At 37.3% G+C, this 24388-nt stretch overlaps 1 protein-coding gene across 1 annotated transcript; it reads left to right on the top strand.

Moving 5' to 3' along the window:
- On the top strand, positions 1–23300 carry LOC118673782 (transmembrane protease serine 11G-like). Its single transcript, XM_036348694.1, has 9 exons — positions 1–74; positions 4421–4542; positions 5111–5232; positions 8716–8783; positions 10299–10459; positions 12990–13161; positions 14160–14419; positions 18946–19088; positions 21789–23300. Exons 1-9 carry the CDS (start codon positions 1–3, stop codon positions 21948–21950), a joined length of 1284 nt encoding a protein of 427 aa, XP_036204587.1. The 3' UTR covers positions 21951–23300.
- The last annotated feature ends 1088 nt before the right edge of the window (positions 23301–24388 follow it).

Here is a 24388-nt window from a genome sequence, read left to right as displayed (position 1 = left end):
ATGGCGGTGACCACAGCAGAGGCAGTGTTTCTAAAACACAAGATGGCTGAGCCCACAGCGGAGGCCGAATTTCTGTAACGAGCTTTAAGGAGCAATCAGCAGGGACCTAAGGCTGCGTGGTGCTGGGCCAGGGCAGGAGACCTCAGGCCACGCCCCCTACCCCGGCACCAGGCTGGGGGACCTCAGGCTGTGCCCCCTGCCTGGCAAGACTTGACAGGGGACCTCAGGCCTCATCCCTCTCCCAGCACCAGGCCAGGGGACCTAAGGCTAAGCCCTCTGCCTGGCCGAGCTTGACAAGGGTGGGGCTGGCTGGGTTAGGATCTCACCCAGTGGAGGTGGGGCCAGCCAGGTCTGGGTCTTGCATGATTTTGAGGTGCTTCGGGTGGGTGGGGACTTAACTCTGGGTCCTGCGGTGCACCCCAGACTCTGACAGGAGGAAGAGTTTCATATACATTTTACTAATTTTCTTTCATCTCTGATATTTCTATTATAGAGAAAGGGCAAATAGCAATCCTATATATTAAAAGAGAAACATGCAAATTAGCTGTCCCTCCACTATGCTGAAGCAACGCCCACAAGTCACACCCACCAGCCAATCCGAGTGACTATGCAAATTATCTGACAAAGATGGAGGTTAATTTGCATACGCAGGTGTCAAGTGCCCCAGGAGGTGATGGCAGCTGTGGCTGCAGGCTCCCGAGACTTTCGCCGGCCCCAGGAGGCAAGGCCATAGCCACGCCCATGGGCTCCCAGGACTTTCTTTAACCGTCACTCTGTGACAAAGATGGCAATGCCTATAGTGGCCAGGACGGGACTACTGAAACCCAGAGGAGCTAGAATGCAGAAAGCCTCTGTCTGTTCATGTTAGAATGAGAGGAGTGGCTCATTTGCCCTCACTTTTTGAGGGCAATGAGTTTTTATTACCCCGGCAACATGAGCCCAGCGTCTGGCCCGGCTGCATGGGGGGGGGGGGGGGGCCTCCAGCCAGAATCTGCTTCAAGGAATGCCCAGAGTCTGTACCCCGGCCGGGCAGAGGGAGGGGAAGGGAGGGGCCTCAGGCCAGAGTCCGCCGCAAGGAACACTGGGCTCACAGAGTCTGCCTCCGGGGATGCCGAGTGTCCACACCCCGGCCGGGCAGAGGAGAGGTCCTTGGGCCGGAGTCCACAGCAAGGGATTCCAGGCTTGCTGTGATGCCAGCCCAGAGTCTGCACCGAAGGAGGGGAGGGGAGGGGAGGGGCCTGGAGCCAGAGTCCCTGGTGAGGAATGCTGGGCTTGCAGCGACGTGTTCAGCTTTAGAAGTTATTTACTTACTGATAGTTAATAAATAACTTCTAAAGCTGAACATGTGTGCTTCGCCGGGTGAAGAGAGGGGAGGGCAGGGGCCTCGGCCAGAGTCTGCACCCCGGCTGGGAGGAGGGAGGAGAGGGGAGGAGCCTCGGGCTGGAGTCTGCGCTGAAGGAGGGGAGGGCAGGGGCCTCTGGCCAGAGTCCACATTGAGGGATGCTGGCATCGTTGCAGGCCGGGCTGAGGGACTCCCCTTCCCCCCCCCCCCCCGCCGCATTAATTTCATGCATCAGGCTACTAGTATTAAAATATTTCCTCTAATTAATCCCTTTTAATGTGCACGAATTTTGTGCACCGGGCCACTAGTATTATCTATAAAAAATCACAGGTTTGAATCTTATAATCCTACTGGAGGCCCGGTGCATGGATTTGTGCACTGGTGGGGGCCGTGGCCCGTGGGGATTGGCCTGCTGTGGGAGTGCCACTTATCCTGGTCAGCCAAATGGCTGTGGACCTGCTCTCTGAGTGGATGCTCCCACTGTGGGAGCACACTGACCACCAGGGGGAAGCTCCTGCTTTGAGTGTCTGCCCCCTGGTGGTCAGTGCACATCACTGGTCAGTGCACATGACTGGTCAACTGGTTGTTCTAGTCGTTCTGCCATTCGTTCACTGGGCTTTTATATATAGAGATGAAATAGATATTCATTATATACCCCCAGTGGTTCTCATGCCATGAAGTTTCTGGGTCCAAAATTCTGATCTATCAGTATTTGTTTGTTCATTATATAAATTTCTTTTTGTGTTGTTTATTATTTATTCCTTATTGTTCTTTTTCTATTTTCTTCTACATGTCCTGTTTTAGATGTTCTTTGTATGCATTACAGATTACTTCTTTTATAAATGGAGATTATAGGTTTATGTACAGATGTGTGCAAAGAGCCCTAACAGACCAAGTCTGCATTCTAGCTCCTCCAAGTTTCAGTAGTCACTCAAAGCCTCTGTCTGTTCATGCTAGAATGAGAGGAGTGGCTCATTTGCCCTCACTTTTTGAGGATCATTGAGATATGAAGCACATGAACCCAACATATGGTATTAGTTCATTTACAAAGAAAAACTATTTCAGAACATCTAGGTAATAAACTGGGGAATATATGAAAAAGTAGTCACTGTAGTGTAATTCTGACTTTTTAAAAATCAAGATATAAAGTCAATCATCAATGAGTTTTTATTGACAGTATTTTGTCAAATTCTTTATAGAAAAACATATTCAAATGTTACCAAATGTAATATGAGCTAACCATAAATTCTAGAGTTAAAAAAACACACATTCTAAACAAATGGAAGAATGTACTGTGTTTATGGATTAGTAGAATCAACATCATTAAAATTTCCATACCACCCAAAGCAATTTATAGATTTAATGTAATCCCCATTAAAGTACCAAGAGCATATTTTAAAGACCTAGAACAAACTCTCCAAAAATTCATCTGGAATAAAAAAGGACCCCAAAAAACCACAGCAATTCTGAGAAAAAAGACCAAAGTTGGAAGGATCACAATACCAGATATCAAGCTATATTACAAAGCCATGATTCTCAAAACTGCCTGGTACTGGCACAAGAACAGACATATAGAGCAATGGAACAGAACAGAGAACCCAGAAATAGATCCAAGGCACTATGTCCAATCAATATTGCACAAAGGAGGCAAGAGCATACAATGGAATCAAGACAGTCTCTTCAATAAATGGTGCAGGGAAATTTGGTCAGATATGTGCAAAAAAATGAAACTAGATCACCAACTTACACCAAACACAAAAACAACTTTAAATGGTTAAAGGACTTAAATGTAAGATGGGAAACCATAAAAACCTTAGAAGACTCCTTGGGAGCAAAATATCAGACATATATTGAAGCAATATCTTTACCGACACAGCTCCTAGGGCAATGGAAACTAAGGAGAAAATAAACAAATGGGACTACATTAAAATAAAAAACTTCTGCACAACAAAAGAAACCATCAACAAAACAACAAAAAAGCCCACTGCATGGGAGAACATATTTGCCAATGCTATCTCAGATAAGGGTTTATTCTCCAAAATTTGCAGGGAACTCATGCAACTTAAAAAAGAAGATAAACAATCCAAAAAAAAAAAAATGGACAGAGGACTAAGTAGACACTTTTTGAAAGAGGACATACAGAAGGCCGAGAGACATATGAAAACTGCTCAAAGTTACTAATCCTCCGAGATGCAAGTCAAAACAACAGTAAGGTACCATCTCACACCTGTCAGAATGGCTATCATCAACAAATCAACAAACGACAAGTGCTGGCGATGATGAGGAGTAAAAGAAACCCTCGTGCACTGCTGATGGGAACATAGACTGGTTCAGCCACTGTGAAAAACAGTATAGAGTTTCCTCAAAAAGTTAATGGAACTGCCATTTGACCCAGTGATCCCACTTCTAGGAATATATCCCAAGAAACCAGAAACCCCAATCAGTAAGGTTATATGCACCACTATGTTTATAGCAGCACAATTCACCATAGCTAAGATTTAGAAACAGCCTAAGTGCCCATCAGCAAATGAGTGGATTAGAAAACTGTGGTACATCTACACAATGGAATACTACACTGTTATAAAAAAGAAGGAACTTTTACCATTTGCAACAGTATGGATGGAACTGGAGAGCATTATGCTAAGCAAAATAAGCCAGTTGGAGAAAGATAAATATCACATTATCTCACTCATATGTGGGATATAATGATCAACATAAACTGATGAACCAAAATGGATCCAGAGACAAGGTGGCACTGAGCAGACTGTCCAACCTTGGGGAGAAGGCAGGGGAGGAAGAGGTTAGAGATCAACCAAAGGACTTGTATGCATGCATATTAGCATGACCAATGGACACAGACACTGGAGTGGTGGGGGCTTGCCCTCAGGGACGGTGGTTAATTGGGGAAAAGGGAGACATGTAATACTTTAAACAATTAAAAAAAAATAATTACTCATCAAAAATTTTTTTTAAAGTAAAAACAAAACAAAAAAACACATTCTATGCCAAAACTATGTGAAATTGAGATTCCAGTCTTCAAGTTCTGTTTGTTTTTAATACACGACTCTCTCTCAAAAGGCCACCAATACGAAGCAGAAGAACAAATTCCTTGAAACCATGGATGATTGCCCTTTTTGTTGCAGCTGTTGTGTTGGTTCTAGCAATAATCATCGGTCTCCTTGTTTATTTTTTGGCATTTGGTAAGAACCTATCTCATTGCATTTTTTTTAAATTTTAAATATCCACTCACTTATTTCAAAACTTTAATAATTTTTAATATTTTAGAATACAATTTTCATTGCAACAATGATTTGCTTAAATGTGTACATACTTTGCATAATGTAATGTTGAGTTGCATAAATTTATCTACATTTTGGAAATTATAATCTTTTATGTGTAAAAATGCTTCTAGCATTAAAATTTGACTTGGTTCACATAACACTTTTTCTTGACCAATGCCATAGATTTATATTCTATGTTATTTTATGATTTTATGTTCTCAATATGATTTACTGAGAATAAAAAATTATTTTAGTAGCAATTCTAAATTCAAGGTCAACTTGTGTCAGGACACAACTGAAAATTACATGACTAATAGATTGTGCAATCTTCAAAAAGGAAGAGGGAACTGTTGGCCACAGCTACTGCATTAATTCTCAGGAGTTCATCAATTATGGGATGTTTTTGCATGTCATACCCTCTATTTCCATTATTTATGTAGCTCATATGAACTAAAGAGAAACCATGCATATTTGTTCTCCCTTCCAGATCAGAAAAAGGTGCACTATTTCCAAATCTCCTTCCAGATCCCCAGTATTGAATATCATCCAGATTTTTCAGTAGAGCACTCAAAAATTAGGACTGACCTGAAACAAAAAATCAATGATGAGGTAAGTCTAAGTTTTGCTGGCATCATTTCTACCTGGCAATACTGTTAGGGAGAAAGAGGTTAAAATAAAATAAGAGGTGAGTTGTGAACACACCAAATTACATCTATGTTAGGTTTGCCAGATAAAATACAGAATGCCCAGCTGAATTTTAATTTCACATCTTCCTGAAAATATACTCCATTTAACATGCTTATACTAAAAAGCATTTATTGTTTATCTAAAATTAAAGTTTAACTCTATTTTTATTTGCTACTCCTGGCAACTCTAATCAACATTATCTCAGGTACACTGGAGAAAGGATGATTGCACCAAAGACTGAACAACATAAGCTAAACAAAAAGAAAAAAAAAATAGCTTAAGTACAAAAAAATAGCATATTTGGAAATATAACTCAATCATTCAGGCACAAACAACATTACCATATATCATTAAATATACACCTACAGTATGTATGATCCTAATACATTTCCCTAATAATTAGGCAATTATATTGAACATTTGTTCTTAAAAATAGAGCATAGAAACACATAGACTTCCACTGAAGACTTCAAGTGTATACACAGCTTCTACTGAGCCAAGCATTGACCAAAGATAAAAGATCATTCTTGCCAGGTTCAGAAGTATTTCTTTAGCCATTTCCCAACCAAAATCAGAAAATGATGAAATGAATTGAAATATGCAATTAAGTGGCATTGGCAGGGTACTGAATATTTTATTACAGGAATAAATATATTGAATTGGAGACAGTCTAAGCTTTGAAGTCAGAACATCTATGTTCAATCGGCTTCTCAACTTTGGGAAGCTACTTGACCCCTCAAGGTTTCCACTTTCAAAATAATGATAATCACACCCACCTCTGAATTATTCTGAGAATCAGTTTATGTTGCGAATAAAAAGTATGAAAATCAATGTCTGAATGAAGGTTAGTATCTGTTTCTTGTGTTCTCATGGAACTTTTCGCACACCTCTGCTAGAGCACTTACTGCCTTGTGACATTATTATTATTTTATATGTCTATGTTTCTCTGGATTTGTGAAGGGCTAAATCGACTTATTCTTATAATTCTGGTGCCTGTCACAGTGTCTACCACATGGTAGGATCATAAAAATATTCATCAAACAAATGACTAGGGAATAAAGAATTTACTAGTAGTGGCCCTGTCCTCTAGAATACAAATGGTGACCACATAGGAGAAGGATCATAATTGAGAAGTACAGTAAAGAAGTACAGTAATTTAGACCAGGAGTTGGCAATATTTTTTTTGTGAAAAGCCAGATAAGTGCCCATCAGAAAATGAGTAGATGTAGTGTGGTACATCTACACAATGGAATACTATGCTGCAGTAAAAAAGAAGGAAATCTTGCCATTTGCAACAGCATGGATGGAACTGGAGAGCATTATGCTAAGTGAAATAAGCCAGTCAGAGAAAGATAAATACCACATGATCTCACTCATTTGTGGAATATAGAGAACAACATAGACTGATGAACAGGGACAGACCCAAAGACAAAGAAACAGCCATCAGACTATCAACCCCCAGAGGGAAAGTAGAGGAGGGTGGGGGTAAGGGGAAGAGATCAACCAAAGGACTTGTATGCATGCATATAAGCCAAACCAATGGACATGGACAACAGGGGGATGAGAGTATGAGTGCGGGGGAGGGGGGGGAAGGTTGGGGGTTAATGGGGGGATGAGGACATATTTGTAATACCTTAACCAATAAAGAAATTTTTAAAAAAGCCAGATAGTTTCAGCTTTGCAGGCCATACAGTCCTTCTGAAGCAATTCAGATTTGTCTTTGTAGTGATACTGCACCAGAGACAATATGTCAGCCAAGCAGTGTGGCTGCAGCCCAGGAAAACTTGATTTTGGATGCTAAAAGTTAAATTTTGTAAAAATTTTTAGCGGGCACAAAACATTACTCTTTTTATGATTTTTTTTCAACTATTAAAATAATATGAAGACCACTCTTAGATGATGGGCCCACAAAAATGAGTGGCTGGCTGATTTTTCCTATAGGCTATAACTTGCTGATCCCTGATTTAGACTGCAAGTTTCAGTTCTAGCAAACATTATCCCAGAAGAAATGACTAAAATCAGTACCTAAAATGAAATTTAGAGATGTCTTTTGGAGTTCAATAACCTAGACTGTTTATAATCTAGACTGCTTATATTGCCATGGGCAATAACATGGTTCACAAAACTGTAATTTAAAGGAAACAACAACAAAATAATGAGATAGAAAGAGAATGGAAATAGGCAGAGAACTTATAGTAAAATTTATAAAAATCGATGTAGAAATCTGGAAGTACATATGCCCAAAATGAAAATTACAGGTTCTCTGCAGTGATTTAGAAGTTATTTTAATGCTTTTCATTATGCTTTTTTGCTAGCTTTTTATAACTTTTTACAATGAATATGTATTAGGTTTTGTCATATAAATGTACATGTGTGTATAGAAAACTATATCCTTAGAAAAACAAATTTTCTATCATTGTTAAAGGAAAACACCTGGTCATTGTTTTTCTTAATAACTTGAATTTTCTTTTTTTAATAACTTGATTTTTCAATAACTATATGCTTACCATCCTATCTAATAGGATATGATATGGTGCCTCACCAGAGGAAATGTCATAAATCAGATGCGTGAAAAGCCCTTGTTCAGCACATGTCTAGTTTCACATTTTGACAGCTCTTTTCTCTTCTGATCTGAGGAAATAATTATTGAGACTCAGGTTCACTTAAGATTTGACACATGATCTGTCATTTTTTCTGAAAAGCCAGATTGATGAGTCAATGTTAATGAATAGGTTAGTGCAACCACAGATTCTGTAACAATCTGTGGTTTTAGTACAAAATAATTTCTTCTAGGGATTAGTATTACACAGAAATTATCCCACAAAAGTCTAAAATGACACACAAATAGCATAATCTTATTCTGTTATTATTTCATGATTTTTCTTGCTAAGTATATTCATTTTAAAGAAGTACCCAAAAATATATATTCTTTTCCTCTCCCCCATTTATCACAGAATCAAAATACGGCCTAAAAAGTTTCAGAAAAGCCTAAAAGACTGATTTTTTAATCACCTCCATGAGGAAGATAACTGAACTTGAATGACAGGATTTTAAGTCCTTATGTAGCAAGTTTTCAAAGAACCTCCATCTTTGTACCTCCAACTCTGTGCATATTTTATATTGGCTGTTGAAACAGCTAGCTTCATTCAACTCTATATCAGCCATCTTTAACCGTGTGACAATTTGTTTAAATATCAACATCTAATTACTAGGAAGATCTTTCTGATAACAGGATTATGCCCCAGTGAGCTTTCTGGGTGGGGATAGGTGTAAAGCAACACAGAATTAAATGCTATTTGAATCACTGCAGGTTTTATACAAACTTTTTTGTGTTCTATTGAAATGTGTGAAATTCATATTTAACAAAGTTCTATGCTGTGTGTTGTTTGTTTTTTCTTTTCTCAGATTGATAAGATATTTCAAAATTCCAGTTTAAATCATCATTACATCGAGTCTCATGTTGTCAACTTCAGGTAATCATAACTAATCAATTTGTATAATGAAAGAGCAATTTTGTTTTATTTAGTTATTCTTCATTTATTTGCTTTGTTGGCAGGATATGAAAATCTTAGATAGCTCAGCTGACATGGCTCAGTGGTTGAGCGTTGACCTATGAACCAGGAAGTTACGGTTTGATTCCTGGTCCGGGCACAGGCCTGGGTTTCAGGCTTGATCTCCAGGAGTGGATGAGCAGGAGGCAGCCAATCAATGATTCTCTCCCATCATTGATGTTTCTATCTCTCTCCCTCTCCCTTCCTCTCTGAAATAAATAAAAATATATATTTAAAAAATCTTGGATATATCAAGAGCAAAAATAATTTCATATTACTATGTTTAATTGTTATTCCTCTTCTACAGAGTACCTAGAGGGGATACTTTCTTGATTTGGGTAGAGATTAAATACATTCTTCTGGTTGTTCTTTTAAAGACTTGCATTTCTGCCCAGGCCGAATGGCTCAGTTGGTTGAGCACAGTCCAGTGCACCGAAGGGTCACTGGTTTGATTCCCCATCTGGGCACATACCCAGATTTTGGGTTTCATACTCCCATTAGGGTGTGTACAGAGGCAACCAATGGATGTTTCTCTCTCACATCAATGTTTTTCTCTTTCTCCCTCTGTACCTTCCTCTCTCTTAAAAAAAAAAATCAATAAAAACATATTTTGGACAGAAAAAAGATTGTGGGTCTGATTCTGGTAGGGCACATACCTAGGTTGTGAGTTCAACCACCAGTTGGGGCACGTGCAGGAGGCAACCTATTGATGTTTCTCCTTACATTGATATTTCTCTCTCACACACACACTCTTCCTCACTCTCTCTATAAAAACCAATGAAAACATATCTGCGCATGAGGATTAAAAAAAAAAAAAAGACTTGCCCTTCACTTAAAGATTCTCACAATCATTAAATACTTTTACTTAATTTTTTTAAAATATATTTTTATTGATTTCAGAGAAGAAGGGAGAGAGAGAGAAACATTAATAATGAGAGAGAATCATTGATCAGCTGCCTCCTGCACACCCCCTATTGGGGATTGACCCAGCATCCTGGGCATATGCCCTGACTGGAAATCGAACATGTGACCTCATTCCTGGGTCCATGCTCAACTGCTATGTCACACCTGGCTGGGCTTAATTTTTAAATTTTACTTAAATTTTAAGCATAAACAGATATGAATTTTTAAAAATTAAGAAAAAATATATGTAGACAGAGTTGACGAATTTAACAAGTATTTTTGATTTATTTTCCCAGAAAAAAAAATTCCAAAACTCTAGAATTTTACTCTCCCCTCCGTAAATATGAAACACTTTTACGAACAGGGAATAATTTATGTATTAACACCTATATGATAAAAGAAAGGGAAAAATCTATGATAATAAAATATTTATGTTGTATTTTTAAAGATATAACTAATATTTAAATAATAAGGTATTAAATAATAATTATGGCTATGACTTCACTTATTTATTCTGGTGTTTTTGTTTTCCAGGTCAAGTGATGATGGTTTGAAAACAGATGTATTGCTTAAATTTCACTTTCTTCCTAACAATGCAGAAACAGTAAAAAGTCAAGCTGCTAACATTTTGCATCAGAAGTTAAAATTAAATGAAAGCTTCTTGAAGATAGATACTTCATTGCCTTATCTTAAAGGTAAGAAATAACATTTTCTCTCCATGCTATAGTTCACAATTTTACTATCTTCTCATCTACAGAGAAAGGATGTTTATTTCACCATAAAATGAAAATGCTTTCCATTTTTAAGTCTCTCATTTATTTGATAATAAGCAAAAACCTAATCAACACCAAAATATTCCTTTGATTAATATGGAAATAATTAAGACAGAATAATTATATAATAATTATATAATAACACAAATATAATAGCAATTCCTCCTTTTTTGAAAGAGAGATATTAGTATAATTGTTTGAATTAAACGTGGATATGATTTAAAAAAAAAAACACCTATACTCTGCTACTATGCCATGAGAAGACTACCTTGTGTTACTTCTTTATAGCCACACCCAAACCCTCTTCCCATCTCTAGCCCCTGGAAACCCTAATCCATTCTCCATCTATCTATACTAATAAAAGGGTAATATGCAAATTAGACCAGATAGACCGGACATCTTCTGGTCGTCTAGTCCTCCTTCTGGACAAAGCCATGGTAGCAGGGGTCGAGGCAGAGGTGGTTAGGGGTGATCAGGCTGGCAGGCAGAGGCAGTTAGAGGCAATCAGGCAGGCAGGCAGGCAGGTGAGTGGTTAGGAGCCAGCAGTTCCAGATTGGAGAGGGTGCAGGCCGGGCTGAGGGATTCCCCCCCCCCCCCCCCATGCACGAATTTCATACACCGGCCTCTAGTGTTATTATTTCATGAATGTTACATAAATGGAATCATACACTTTATATCCTTTTGAGATTGTTATTATTGGCAAAACCTAATTCTAAGGGACTTACTCTAATAAACTCCCTACCCACAGTAATCTGCAGATGCATTTTATGTTCTCGGTTAGAGTCTGACCTACATTAAAGACTCCTTAATTTGCAGGTTTACTGAAATTTCACACAGCTTTCATTGTAGCAAAATATGGGTCTAGATTGCTCCTTATGCTATCTGGCATAAGGAGAAATTCATGTAATTGTGGGGAACAACTGAGCATCCTTTGTTTTCTATTTTGCTTCATGATAAAAATGACTAACGTATTTGAGGATTTGTTAGGATATTGGTGGATTTTGATTCCACAGGGAGCATCTGTGGACCAACCCTCCATGCCAGCTGTCTAAGATTCTTGAACGGCTTTACAGTAACACTACTGTGTGAATGAGGATGGAGGAGAACAGTGTCCAAACATATTAGTATATATGTAAAAGTGGTCTTAGGTTCTCTTCAGTTTCACTTATATTTTAATAAATTGGCATGGCATTAATCCACCTTCATGGCAAAAAATAGCATCCTCTCTGCCAATGTTTTTATAACAATGAACCAGTATTTTCCTAGAGTCCACATTTAGTAGGCATGAAGAGTTTAATTTATATCTAAACTACCCCTTTTTGTAGGATTTTATTCTATTGCCTTTAAATTAAGTATTTCCTAACTAATTCAGTTTCTTCCAAATAGAAATATTCATGTCATGCAGGTACAGTGTTTTAAATGACAATTGAAATTGCTGAGCAATCATCTTGTATTTTTTCCAGATATAAATAAAATACAAGCAGAGCACATTCTGAACAGTGGTAAGTTCAAAAATATCTCTGAGATGTCTTATAGATCAAATAATAAAACTTAAAAACACTTTAAGAGTTTCTTGCTCTAGCCAGTTTGGCTCAGTGGATAGAGCAATGGCCTGCAGACTAAAGGGTCCTGGGTTTGATTCCAGTGAAAGACACATTCCCCAGTTGTGGGCTCGATCCCAGTAGGGGGTGTGCAGGAGGCAGCCTATTAAATGATTCTCATAATTGATGTTTCAATCTCTCTCAAACTTTCCCTTTCTCTGAAATCAATTAAAAAAAGAGAGAGAAGAGTTTCTCTACTCCCATGTTTACTATTTCCAAAAGTATATGATATCTCTAAATAGATACATGATTTAACTCTCCTCAAGGGAAAATAATTGGGAATTCATGTCACATGGGTTCTTTGGAAATAACTTGCTCTTCTTTATAGAAGGATTCACTGATGACTTCTTTTAAAGAGTTCCCTTTCATTTTATCTTATTTATTTTTATTTGGTTCACTTTGTTAAAGTAGAAAATTTGTTTAGAAGTAAATGACATCCACTAACTTTAATATGTAAACTTAGATATTTATACTAAGTTATGTAATGGTTTTAATATTAGACAAGTATTTAAATAAAATAGTACAAATAGTATTTTTTTCCTGCAATAATTAGTATACATTTCACAATCAAAACCATCAAATATCATGGGGGTAAATGCTGCACCTAAGAACATGATCCCAAAATATAAGAAAAAAAATAAGTGAAATTGCTTTAAATACATCAGGGAGGGTATTAAATATTTTATGTTTTAAGTTAACCATTTTTAGTATAAATTATTATTCGATCATGTAATTTTGATTAAATTTTAAGGCCAGGCAAACCTATGAATGCTCCCATATTTTACTATGTGCCAAATATACTTATACACATTGATAACTCTAGAAATAATCATCTTATTCTCTTATGACAGGTTGTGGTTTAGGGAGGGAGTCTCCATCCATGGAAAAAATTGCTAATGGTTATATTGCAAAGAAAGCTGATTGGCCATGGCAAGCCAGCCTGCAAATGGATGGCACCCACTATTGTGGTGCCTCTTTGATCAGCGAGGAGTGGCTCCTGACTGCAGCGCATTGCTTTGACACGTAAGTCCTCCATCTGTACCAACAGGGTCACCAATGTCACTTCTTTTTCTCACCTTCACTTGCTATAATTCGTATCCCTTTTTCATCAATCATCTTAGGCCTCCCAATAGTATTCGTGATTTTTCTGGTAGGCTTAGAAAAAGTGACAATTACTGAATAGTACAAAAAATTAGAGTATCTTCAGCTTTAACTGAATATATATTCCCCAGCAATCTCAATTTTAACTAAGAATAAGCCAACACTGTCAAAATTTAAACACACTCTCCAGTTTTTCTGAGATATATTGTGGATTTTTTAAAAACTCTGCTAATAATATCTCAACCCACAAACTTACATCTGATTTTCCCACATGGATATCTTTGGTGCTCTACTTTTATTATTTATATACTCATTGAAGATTTAACATATGGGACACTTGGAGAAAATAAAGAGATATAGTAGCTCTAGCGAAATTCACATAAAATGTGACAATATTCTGGATAAAATTTAACCTAAAAGAAAGGATGAGAAAACACTGAATCAATTGTGGCTCTAATCTCTCTCTCTCTCTCTCTCTCTCTCTCTCTCTCTCTCTCTCTCTCTCTCCCTCTCTCTCTCCTCCCCTTCCCTCCCCTCCCTTTCTCTCTTTCTAACTATACATGCATACATTTAAATAACTATGCATGGACATAATGATATGTATATGTATGTATACAATATCTCTAATTTTTATTCAAGTATATTTTCTTCAAAAAATAGCGATAATCCATTGGTTTCTTTAAAAAAAAAAATACAAACTCCCCCTGGAAGAGTATACTTTAAGCTACATGAGAATGGGGGGATTTGTCATCAGCGAAATCAATACAAAGCAGCCCTAGGGGAGAAGCCTTAAATGACAAGGTGGGAGGATCCCCATCTACTATCACCCTTCTCCCACCCTATGCCCCCTGCTCATCCAGAGTCCTGGGTAAATTTAGATCAGAAATGAACCAACAATAATCCTTTTAATCTGTGATCAGTTACAAAAACCCCAAACTCTGGACGGCTAGTTTTGGAACCACTCTAAGCCCTCCGCTAATGAGAAGAAGGGTGCAGACAATCGTCCTTCATGAGAACTATGCTGCCCATAAGCACGAAGACGACATCGCGGTGGTGAAGCTCTCCACTCCCGTCCTGTTTTCCGAAGATGTGCACAGAGTCTGTCTCCCAGATCCTGCATTTGAAGTCTTGCCTAAGAGTAAAGTGTTTGTCACCGGATGGGGAGCACTGAAAGTAAAAGGTGAGTATCTCAGTAAAAAAACAAAAACCTCCATCTGAGAGGAGATATGAAGAAATAAGATACCAAGTCAAAATACAGAAAATAAGAGATTAAACCATTATGTCCCATGAAAAATATGGCAGAAACAACAAACAAAGACCAGATATTGTGACTTATGAAAACTTTGGCTATTACTATTACACAGTATTTATGATTATTATATTCTTTAGGGGTTTCTCTAAAAACTAGTTATAACTTTTCAAACATAATTAAAGCATATTTTTTCATATGATTTTTTTTCTTTCATTGCTCTTTCAGATGTAAAGATTCTGTTATGGCTACATAATTCCTAAAGTATGTTATTTGTGAGTAGTAGTAATGTATCATAAACAGAAATAGTCTTAAGAGAGCAATTTGAATGACATTCCTGATGCTGAATATTAAATGGGGCCTTCTGATCCATGTACCTATAAAACAGTTTTTTGAGTTTGAGAGTTTATGAAGTTGACAAGTATGATATTTTACTATACTTAATAATATATAATAAACTGCTGATAGACATTTAAATAATGATGTAAGTTTCAAGTTCTGTTAAGCTGCACTCTTTACATATGGTTTAATCAGTCCTTGACTTTCTGATTCTCGTTCCAGGCTCTTATTATGAAGTTGTAGTCTTATTATGTTCTTGCTCAAAGTACAGCTTTTATCTACCGAGTCTTCATCAGTTGATTTTTATAGATATCTGCTCTCTTTCAATATGCACTCTAAAATTCTCACATGGGGTCCAGGTTGATACACTGTTTTTATAACCTGAGAGTCCTTTTCCTCATTACTAAGGGATTGGCCTTGTTATATAGGGTATGGTGATAAATATAAAGGAGAATTAAATGATTTGGAATTAGGCAGACTGCTTACTGATTGGAGAAGAAATATATAGCATCGACCACTAGGGCAGGACCATGACGCCACCTCTAGAACCTAATTAAACTTAACATCCCCCTTTCCAGAGTTGTAGTTTCTGAGTGATTTGTGAGTTCATCATGAATCATTCAATGCCCAAAAGTGTGCAGAATACTGCGTATTGACCTATCTATTGTTATAAGTTGCATCCTTTAAAAAAAACCTTTATTGTTGAAAATATTACACAGATCTTTTTTATGAAGCAATAATATTTTATCTATTTAGTATTGAAGTTAATTCCCGATAGTAAAGTCTTACTCTGTATTGTTTTTCTAAAGGATTCTCAATTCCCAATATAAGTGTGTCATTTGAAGAGTGATAATCCAGATTTCCTGTAAATTAGGTAAACTGTGACAGATTTTCCCAGGTAGTGATAGATGCCCTGACTTTTTATCTCCATTTAGCTAAGTGATCATTGCAAGACTCATAGCCAAGTGATCTTTGGTTTATTCATCTAAAAAAACAATCCATATTTATCTTTGGTAATTGTGACAAGTATGAAGTAAGACAGTGGAAATAAGCATGCCAAGGATGATAGCTAACACATAGAAAACAAAAGAGCATCCAGGAAATATAACTTGACTCCGAAGCGCTGTCATCAAGCCCAGAGCCCAACTTCTAGACCAGTGGTTCTCAACCTTCCTAATGACCCTTTAATACAGTTCCTCATGTTGTGGTGACCCCCAACCATAAAATTATTTTTGTTGCTACTTCATAACTGTAATTTTGCTACTGTTATGAATCGTAATGTAAATATCTGATATGCAGGATGAATTTTCATTGTTACAAATTGAACATAATTAAAGCATAGTGATTAATCACAAAAACAATATGTAATTATATATTGTGAAATATTTATTTCTAATTACAAATAAATGAAATTTTGTCTTGAAGCATGGTGTAGCATGGGTAACAGTCTTACTATAACAACAGTAAACTACATTGCTACATTTTGCACAATATGTGTAAAAAGCCAATGTCAGTCAGTGCGAAGGTTGAGATTGCTTCTTTCTTACCAGATCAGAAATTCTCAGGGAAGTCTTTGCAAGAGCACAACGAAGATCATCTTCCACAACAAGTCTACTTCTGTATTTAGACTTGATAACCAACAAGCTGGAAAACCCTGTTTCATAAAGATATGTTGTTGGAAATGGAAGAAGAAGGTGCAACGCAGTCTCAGATAGAACAGGATATGACCGCAAAACACTTGATCCAGAATTTTGTAACTGGCATTATAGAGAAATCAGTTCTCGCTGCATCGTTGTTAATAAGTTCAATGAACTCCTCTTGTACTGTCTTAGGAACATCTTCAACTTTGACTGTGCATGGGCTCTGGCAAGTGCAAATGGGGTGTCAGGTAGATTTGGGAAGTACAATGAAATTTCGTCTGCAAGCATGTGCAAGTGTTCTTTCACAGAAATTATCATCGTAATCCTTTTGTCTGGTTTAATGTCATGTTCCTCAAAGAAAGCAGATAAGGTAGGGAATATGTACATTTTATTTTCACCCATTTTTTTTTTTTTTTTTTTGCAAAAGCTGAAGTTTCATTTGGAATGATAGGATCTTTTCAGACAAATCGAGTCATGTTGCATTTGGTCCTTGCAGTGATAAATTTAACTCATTCAAGATGGGAAAGATGTCAACCAAGTAAGCTATTTTCTGCAGTTCACTTTTATCGCTGAAAAGTGCTTCGAACTGCGGTCTTGCTTTCTGATTAAAAAACGTTTTGAGTTCATCACGAAGCTCAAAAACACGTTTTAAAATTTTTCCTCTCGACAACCATCTCACTTCAGTGTGAAATAGCAGAGCATTGTTCGGCGCATCCAACTTGTTGCACAGTTGAGAAAACAGTCGACTGTTTAAAGGGCTCGCCTTTACAAAATTGACACAACTTATGACGCTTTTCATCACTTCTTGTAACTCTTGTGGCAGCGTCTTCGTTGCTAATATTTGCCGATGAGTCATGCAGTGAGTTCCGATGACTTTTGGTGACTCATTCAGTACCAAACGCTGAAATCCATATCGACATCCTAGCATAGCTGGAGCACCATCTGTGCAAACACCACAAACCTTTTCCCAAGAGATCTTATGCTCTTTCAGAAATGAACCCACTGTGTCAAATACATCACATGCAGTAGTTGTCGTTTCAAGAGGTTTGCAAAAAAGAAACTCATCCTTAAAGTCACCATCATTAATATACCTCACATAAACCAGTAACTGTGAACAGTTTGCAACATCTGTAGATTCATCAAGCTGGATACTAAATATTGGAAGTGGAGCACATTTAATTTCCTGGATTACCTGATCAAAAATATCAGCAGACATGTCATCTATTCTTCTGTGGACAGTGTCATTAGATAAGGAAATTGCACTCAATTTCGTAGCAAATTCGTCTCCGATCATAACTCGAATAATGTCTTTGGCCACTGGCAACAGTAAATCCTCAGCAATGGTGTGAGGTTTCATAGCTCTGGCGATTCTGAGTGCCACCAAATATGAAGCTTCAATGGCTGCTACGTTTTGTTTATGGTACTTGCCACCAGTGTCAAGTCTGGCTTGCTTGAGTCCATCAGCTTTGCTTCTAAAATAGTTGGTATCCTTGCCGGCAAAGCTCGGATGCTTGCTATCAAAATGGCGTTTTAGTTTGTTCGGCTTCATAGATGCGGCTGATAGAACTTCACAACAATAACACATTGCGGTTTCTCAATTCCGGCTGTAATTATTGAGGTAAAACCATACCGTAAAAAATCCTCACTATATTTTCTTTTCTTAACGTTCCTCTCTACATGGTCCATTGTCATGGGATGGTATGCTAATGAAAATAATATATAACAATAGCTTTAATAATACAAAAGATGATACATGGCATAGTTCAGTCAATACAGTTCATTAAAGTTTCCTATGACTTACCATTCTCTGTGTTGTTGTTTTTTACAAACCTATTACTATCACAAGGGGGCAGTATTCACATCAACCACAGCTGAATATAAAAAGACAGAACAGCATCCAGATTAAGTTCCCATGGTACAGATATTTTTTTTTTGCAGTAGTTGATGATTTTACAGTACATGATTTTACATTTACCCAGTAATTATAATTCATGAAGTGTCGTTTTACCTCCAATACTGCTGCTTTCAACACAGTAGCTGCTTTTAACAGAGTAGCTGCTTTCTACACATAGCTGCTCTCTACACATGTGTGACTGGTCCGCATAAGTACATTATGGCACCAACTCTGTCACATACACCTGTATCTGTACGGGGTGTATGTGATGGGGTTGGCGCGATGATGTCATCACGCCGGGTACTCATATGTGGGCGTATCTGCATATGGACAGACCCGCCTGGAGACAGATAGAGGAGTGGTATCTCGGTTCCTAAGACCATCAGAAAATATGTGTTTTCTGATGGTCTTAGGTGACCCCTGTGAAAGGGTCATTCAATTCCCAAAGGGTCGCGACCCACAGGTTGAGAACCGCTGTTCTAGACATATATTTTATCATTAATCTATCCTTTGCAAGACACAATTAACTATTATAAATACAAGAATTTGGAAATTCTTCACTTATTTACTTTTTTCTTCTGTAGGTCCTTTTCCCAATACTCTTCGACAAGTTGAGGTAGAGATCATAAGTAATGACAGATGTAATGAAGTTCATGTATACGGTGGTGCTGTGTCATCAGGAATGATATGTGCTGGATTCTTGGAAGGAAAACTCGATGCCTGTGAGGTAAGACTAGACACAAATCCACAAAAATGAATCTGTTGAATAGAGATGAACTCACTGTCCATAAGTCAATGTCACTTCATGGATCTCCATAAAATTAAGTTGTGCAGGAGAGAGCAGAGTATAAAAAGAGGGAAAGGATGAACCATAAGAAATACTCCTATTATTGTCTCCATGCATATGTAAAAAATGACCACCAGATGCACATTAGTGCTCTAATTAGAGAAAAGAAGTGGCAGCAGATAAAAGAAACTAAGTCAGGAAGCCACACAATCATTGCTTCAATCCATAATTATAATTGATAGTTAAATATCTAATCCCTACTAGTTGTAAGGCATTGTGAGATGGGATTGGCAGTAGTGTCATTTTATGGGTGCTTGAGCCATTGACCTTAAATAGTACATCCAGAGAGAATTATGCAATTAAAAAAAAATTCTTAATCATTAAACATTTAAAGAGAATATCACTTTTATTTTTTCCCCTTTTTAAAATTTATTGGGGTAACACTGGTTAACAAAATTATACATGTTTCAGATGCACAATTTCAAAACATATCACCCGTACACTGTATTATGTGCTCACTACCCCAAGTCAAATCCCTCTCCATCATTTATTCCTCCTATGGTCTCCTCCACCTCCCCTAACCTTCCCTCATGCTGACAATCACCACCCTGTTGTCCCTGTCTATGAGTTTATTCTCTCTTTTTTTTTCTTTTTTGCTCAATCTCTCCACCTCTCCCACCCAGCCTCCCAACTCCCACCCCTTCAACCGCTGTCAGCCTGCTCTCTATTTATGAGTCTGCCTCAATTTTGCTTGTTAATTCATCTTGCTCATTAGATTCCACATATGATTGAAAACATATGGTACTTGTCTTTCTCTGACTGGCTTAGTTCACTTAGAATAATGCTCTCCAAGTCCATCCATGCTGCCACTTTTAAAGTCTAGTTATATAAAAGAAGAAAAATAAATATCAAAATTAATAAAGATTTTTACCTATAGCATTTGAAACTGAGCCCAACTTTTCATAATTCTTGAAGGATTAGGAATGGCTTTGAGATTTTTACACATGAGTGCTTTTTTTATATGCAAAGTTGCCACCATTGATCTGCTATTGGTAATAAATATTCATTCACTTATTCATTCACTTTTTTTGTGAATTGCAAGGTACTATGGCAATTACTGAAGGAAACATAAACACTTAAAAAAGCAGGAGTCCATGATGAATTTACAATTTAATAACAGCACATAAGTACATAACTAAAAGCAGTGGACAAAAGACAAGGGTTTGGCTACATTTTCTGGAACGCAAGGTCTCCTTCTACTAGTTTTAATTCTTTTTTTTCTTTTTTTAAAAATATATTTTATTGATTTTTTACAGAGAGGAAGGGTGAGGGATAGAAAGTTAGAAAAATCGATGAGAGAGAAACATCGATCAGCTGCCTCCTGCACACCCCCTACTGGGGATGTGCCTGCAACCAAGTTACATGCCCTTGACCGGAATCGAACCTGAGACCCTGCAGTCCGCAGGCCGATGCTCTATCCACTGAGTCAAACCAGTTAGGGCTAGTTTTAATTCTTAAGAAGCAGAAACAACATGTATGCTTCAAGATAGAACTGGATCACATGACTTTTAAGGAAGAACACAAAAAAGTCTATAATTAGGATAAACTCAAATCCACAAAAATAAATCTGTTGAATAGAAAGTTATATTTGAGTTTATAAGAAACCAGATTTCCTCTTTCTATTGGTCCATGCTTCCTTCACCACTAGCACACTGAGGACCTAAGTTAGGATGTGGGCTAACTTAGGAAAGGAGCTAAGGAGCTGTGGAGGATAGCTTTTGGTAGACCAAGGTTTTCACACTCCCTCTACTGTGCACTGAAATGTACTAAAAGGCATGTTAAGGGAAGAGAGCTGAAGTGACAAGTCTCTAGGACCCCATGCCTACTTCAAACAAGACCATTTCTCTTATTTAAAAAAAAAAATCTGTAAGGAACTTCCACATAATACTTTTTTGGAATGAATAGGTTCATTGCTAAAAGTTAAGTACAAATCAGTTGTCCAAATCTAAGGTTAAAGATATCAAGAAAGTCCTCATGATTCACAACATTCAAACCAGATCTTGAAGGCTAGGGATTCCATCTTAGTTTGGAAGCAAAATAATTTGTGTAATAAATGGTGCACATTGGCTTGGAGTGCCCTTTGCATATCTTCTTCCTCTCAAACCTACTGCTACACAGTAATACAGTGCCCAGGACACCTATCAGCTGGTGAGAATGGAATAAGGTGAGATTTAAACTCAAAGCAAGAGATTATTCTACATAACAGAGTTAGGAGAGGTTTCATTGTAGAGGTGGTGTTTAGTTGAAGCTTAAGGTATCATTTATGTAAGAACTGGATGCCTAAATTTAGATACAGTTTGCACTCTCTATTTAGATAGAGCAAAAATAAAAAACTATACAAGGGTAAAACTGAAACATTATCTTTATTATCATCATCTTTCAGGTGAAGATATTCATAGAGGTAAGCAGACATAATAAGATATAAGTAATAACACAATTATTATATTAATACTAATAGTAAGTAAAAATAGAATTAGTTTTACCTACTTCAAAATATTAATTTATTAGATATTAAGTTGCTGATTAACTGTCATTCTGACACTCATTTATTACATTGACAATATTTCTCTTCTTCTCTAGGGTGATTCTGGGGGACCTCTGGTTATTGCACGTGATAGAAACATCTGGTATATTATCGGAATAGTAAGCTGGGGAATAGACTGTGGTAAAGAAAACAATCCTGGAATTTATACAAAAGTGACTCATTATCGGGACTGGATTAAATCTAAAACTACTATCTAATGCAACAACCATCCACCTCCAAGTGAAAATGTCATGTGTGGTGTCTAGGAAATTGTGTCCAGTATGTGTTTGCCATGTATGCTGTCATTGAGGTCAAGATGCAAATAAGCATGATCTGACAACTCTCCCCTTAGATGTGAGGAAAAAGACAGGCTTTCTTTCACATAAAGAAGTATTTTGCTGAAGTGTTTTGCTGACCATGAACATATAAGAACCTGTCATCTCCTCAAAGATCCACCATTGCTGCTGTGTCTCTGATGACCTCCTTGTTCACCTTTCTATCCCGACTATACGCTTCTCAGTTTAGCATAATCCAGCAGTTTAAGTAGGTAAGTAGCAATTGGCTAAGCATTCTCTATTTTTTTCCGCTGACAGATCACACTGTCCTTCCCCTGACTCCACAGTTTTTAACCTTCCTCATCAAACAGTTCTCATTAGGAATCCGTAGGTCCATGTACTAGGCAAATCAAGGTAATTAGTTTTTTGGCCAATGCTAACACAAATGATGGAGGGGCATTAGACATGAAGCCAGGACTTAAGAGATGGCACTACTGTGAGTTCTTTCCCCTTTGCCCTCAGATGCATGTTTTACCTCTCTTTGAAATTTGAAGAAAAACTGTCATTTACATTTACACCCAGATTTTAATTTCCTTAAACAACTACACTAATCTTTACTTTTGAACAATAACAAAATATTTGAATCAGACAGCAAGAGAACTGAAAATATTGCCTAGCGCTGGATTTTGTTTTAAACTATGTAAAAATGTCTTTTGATATTCAGAAAAGAAAAGTTTCTTGGCCTTTTCACTGAGAAGAGGAGGCAAGGACTGAGTAAGAATGAGCTTCTTTCCTCTCTAACAATGGGAGAAGTTCCGATCTTAGTGTAAATTTACTTTTCAGTTCTGTTTAATAATTTCTTAATACAGTTTATTTTCTAAAAACAGTTATTTTCAATCAATTTCAGAACAATTAAGGAGCCCACAGAATAAGTCAATGTAAATTAGATATTCATAAATAATTTAAACAAGAAGCCAGTATAAAATTAGACATTCATGGATACTTTGATGCAAGATTTTGGGAAATACCTTACTATACAATATTTCAATTTTATGTTTAAAAGTTAGGCATTATTTGCAAAATAGTATTTATAGAAAAACTTAACAATCAAGAAAGCATCTTTGAAATGGTTTAATTCTTTACCTAGGTCATTTTCATATATATTTAAATGCATTTTTGTGGCACTGTACATGGCAACATGACATGAGTAATATTCAACAAAAGTTTTTCTGTGCACCTAAACTTTTATTTGTTTACCCATTCTTTTTATAATTAATTAATTTAGTTAATGAAATAACTGCCAATGCTAAGAATTTTTGTGTTCTTTTTTTTTGTTTTATATCAAGGGAGAGTCTCTCTTGCACTGCATGATATTATGTTATATACATTAAAATATATTTATAATAATAAAGTCAAACTCATTCTTTTTGGTCATCACCATACTGGAGGGTTTCTCATTCTTGGTACCATAGACATTTGTCAGAGATAAATCTTCGGGAGATGTGTTACATAGAGGGCTGGCAGCTATCCTCTATTTTGTAGAAGGTTTAGTAGCATTCCTTCTTTCTATACACTGGATGCTAGCAGTAACCCTACCAAGTTGCAGCAAACAAAAATGAATCCAGACATGGCAAAATGTCCCTTGAGTGGCAAAATCATCCTCAGTTGAGAACCATAGTCATGGGATCAATAGCTAAAAGAAAAATTTCACTGTTAAAAATCTTGCCCCATAATTTTCTTACATGAGTTTGGGAATATCTTTCTCCTCCTCATTTTTTCAAATTGATTTTTTAGAGAGAGAGAAAAAAAACACATCCATCAGATTGAGAGATAGAACATGCAACCTGGATATGTGCCCTGACCAGGAATTGAAGCCATCACCTTTTGGTGGACAGGATGATGCTCCAACCAACTGAGTCACCCCAGCCAGGGCTCTTCTCCCTCTTTTTATAATGCTGATGCATTGAGGATGCTGAGAGACCATCATGATCTCACCCAAATCTAAACAATTCTAGATAAATTAAGATCATTTGGAAACTGGACCTGGCTGGAGGAAGGAGGCTGTTTGAAGTTTGAACTGCTATGGGCAAATAATTCATCTGTCTATCTGTCTATACAACCACCTATGGAGAGACTTATATAGAGAGAAATCTATATCTTCTATAATAAAAAGCTAATATGCAAATTGACCTTAATGGTGGAATAACCAGTTGCTATGATGCACACTGACCACCAGGGGGAAGACACTCAATGCAGGATCTGCCCCCTGGTGGTTAGTGTGCTCCCATAGGGGGATCTCACTCAGCCACAAGCTGGGCTGACAGCTGCGAGTGCAGTGGTGGTGGTGGGAGCCTCTCCCACCTCCTCGGCAGCTCTAAGGA

Source organism: Myotis myotis, unplaced genomic scaffold (assembly GCF_014108235.1).
Source record: "Myotis myotis isolate mMyoMyo1 unplaced genomic scaffold, mMyoMyo1.p scaffold_m19_p_1, whole genome shotgun sequence".
Taxonomy (NCBI): domain Eukaryota; kingdom Metazoa; phylum Chordata; class Mammalia; order Chiroptera; family Vespertilionidae; genus Myotis; species Myotis myotis.
Note: the sequence above shows the minus strand (reverse complement) of the source record. Positions and strands in the feature narration are given on the sequence as shown.

What these genes read in the sequence shown, in the direction of transcription:
- LOC118673782 (XM_036348694.1), top strand. Translation starts at nt 1, where the DNA reads ATGGCGGTGACCACAGCAGAGGCAGTGTTTCTAAAACACAAGATGGCT. An exon ending in AACAAAAAATCAATGATGAG is followed by an intron (nt 5,233 to 8,715) that starts GTAAGTCTAAGT and finishes TTCTTTTCTCAG; the next exon opens with ATTGATAAGATATTTCAAAA. An exon ending in TTCATTGCCTTATCTTAAAG is followed by an intron (nt 10,460 to 12,989) that starts GTAAGAAATAAC and finishes CTCTTATGACAG; the next exon opens with GTTGTGGTTTAGGGAGGGAG.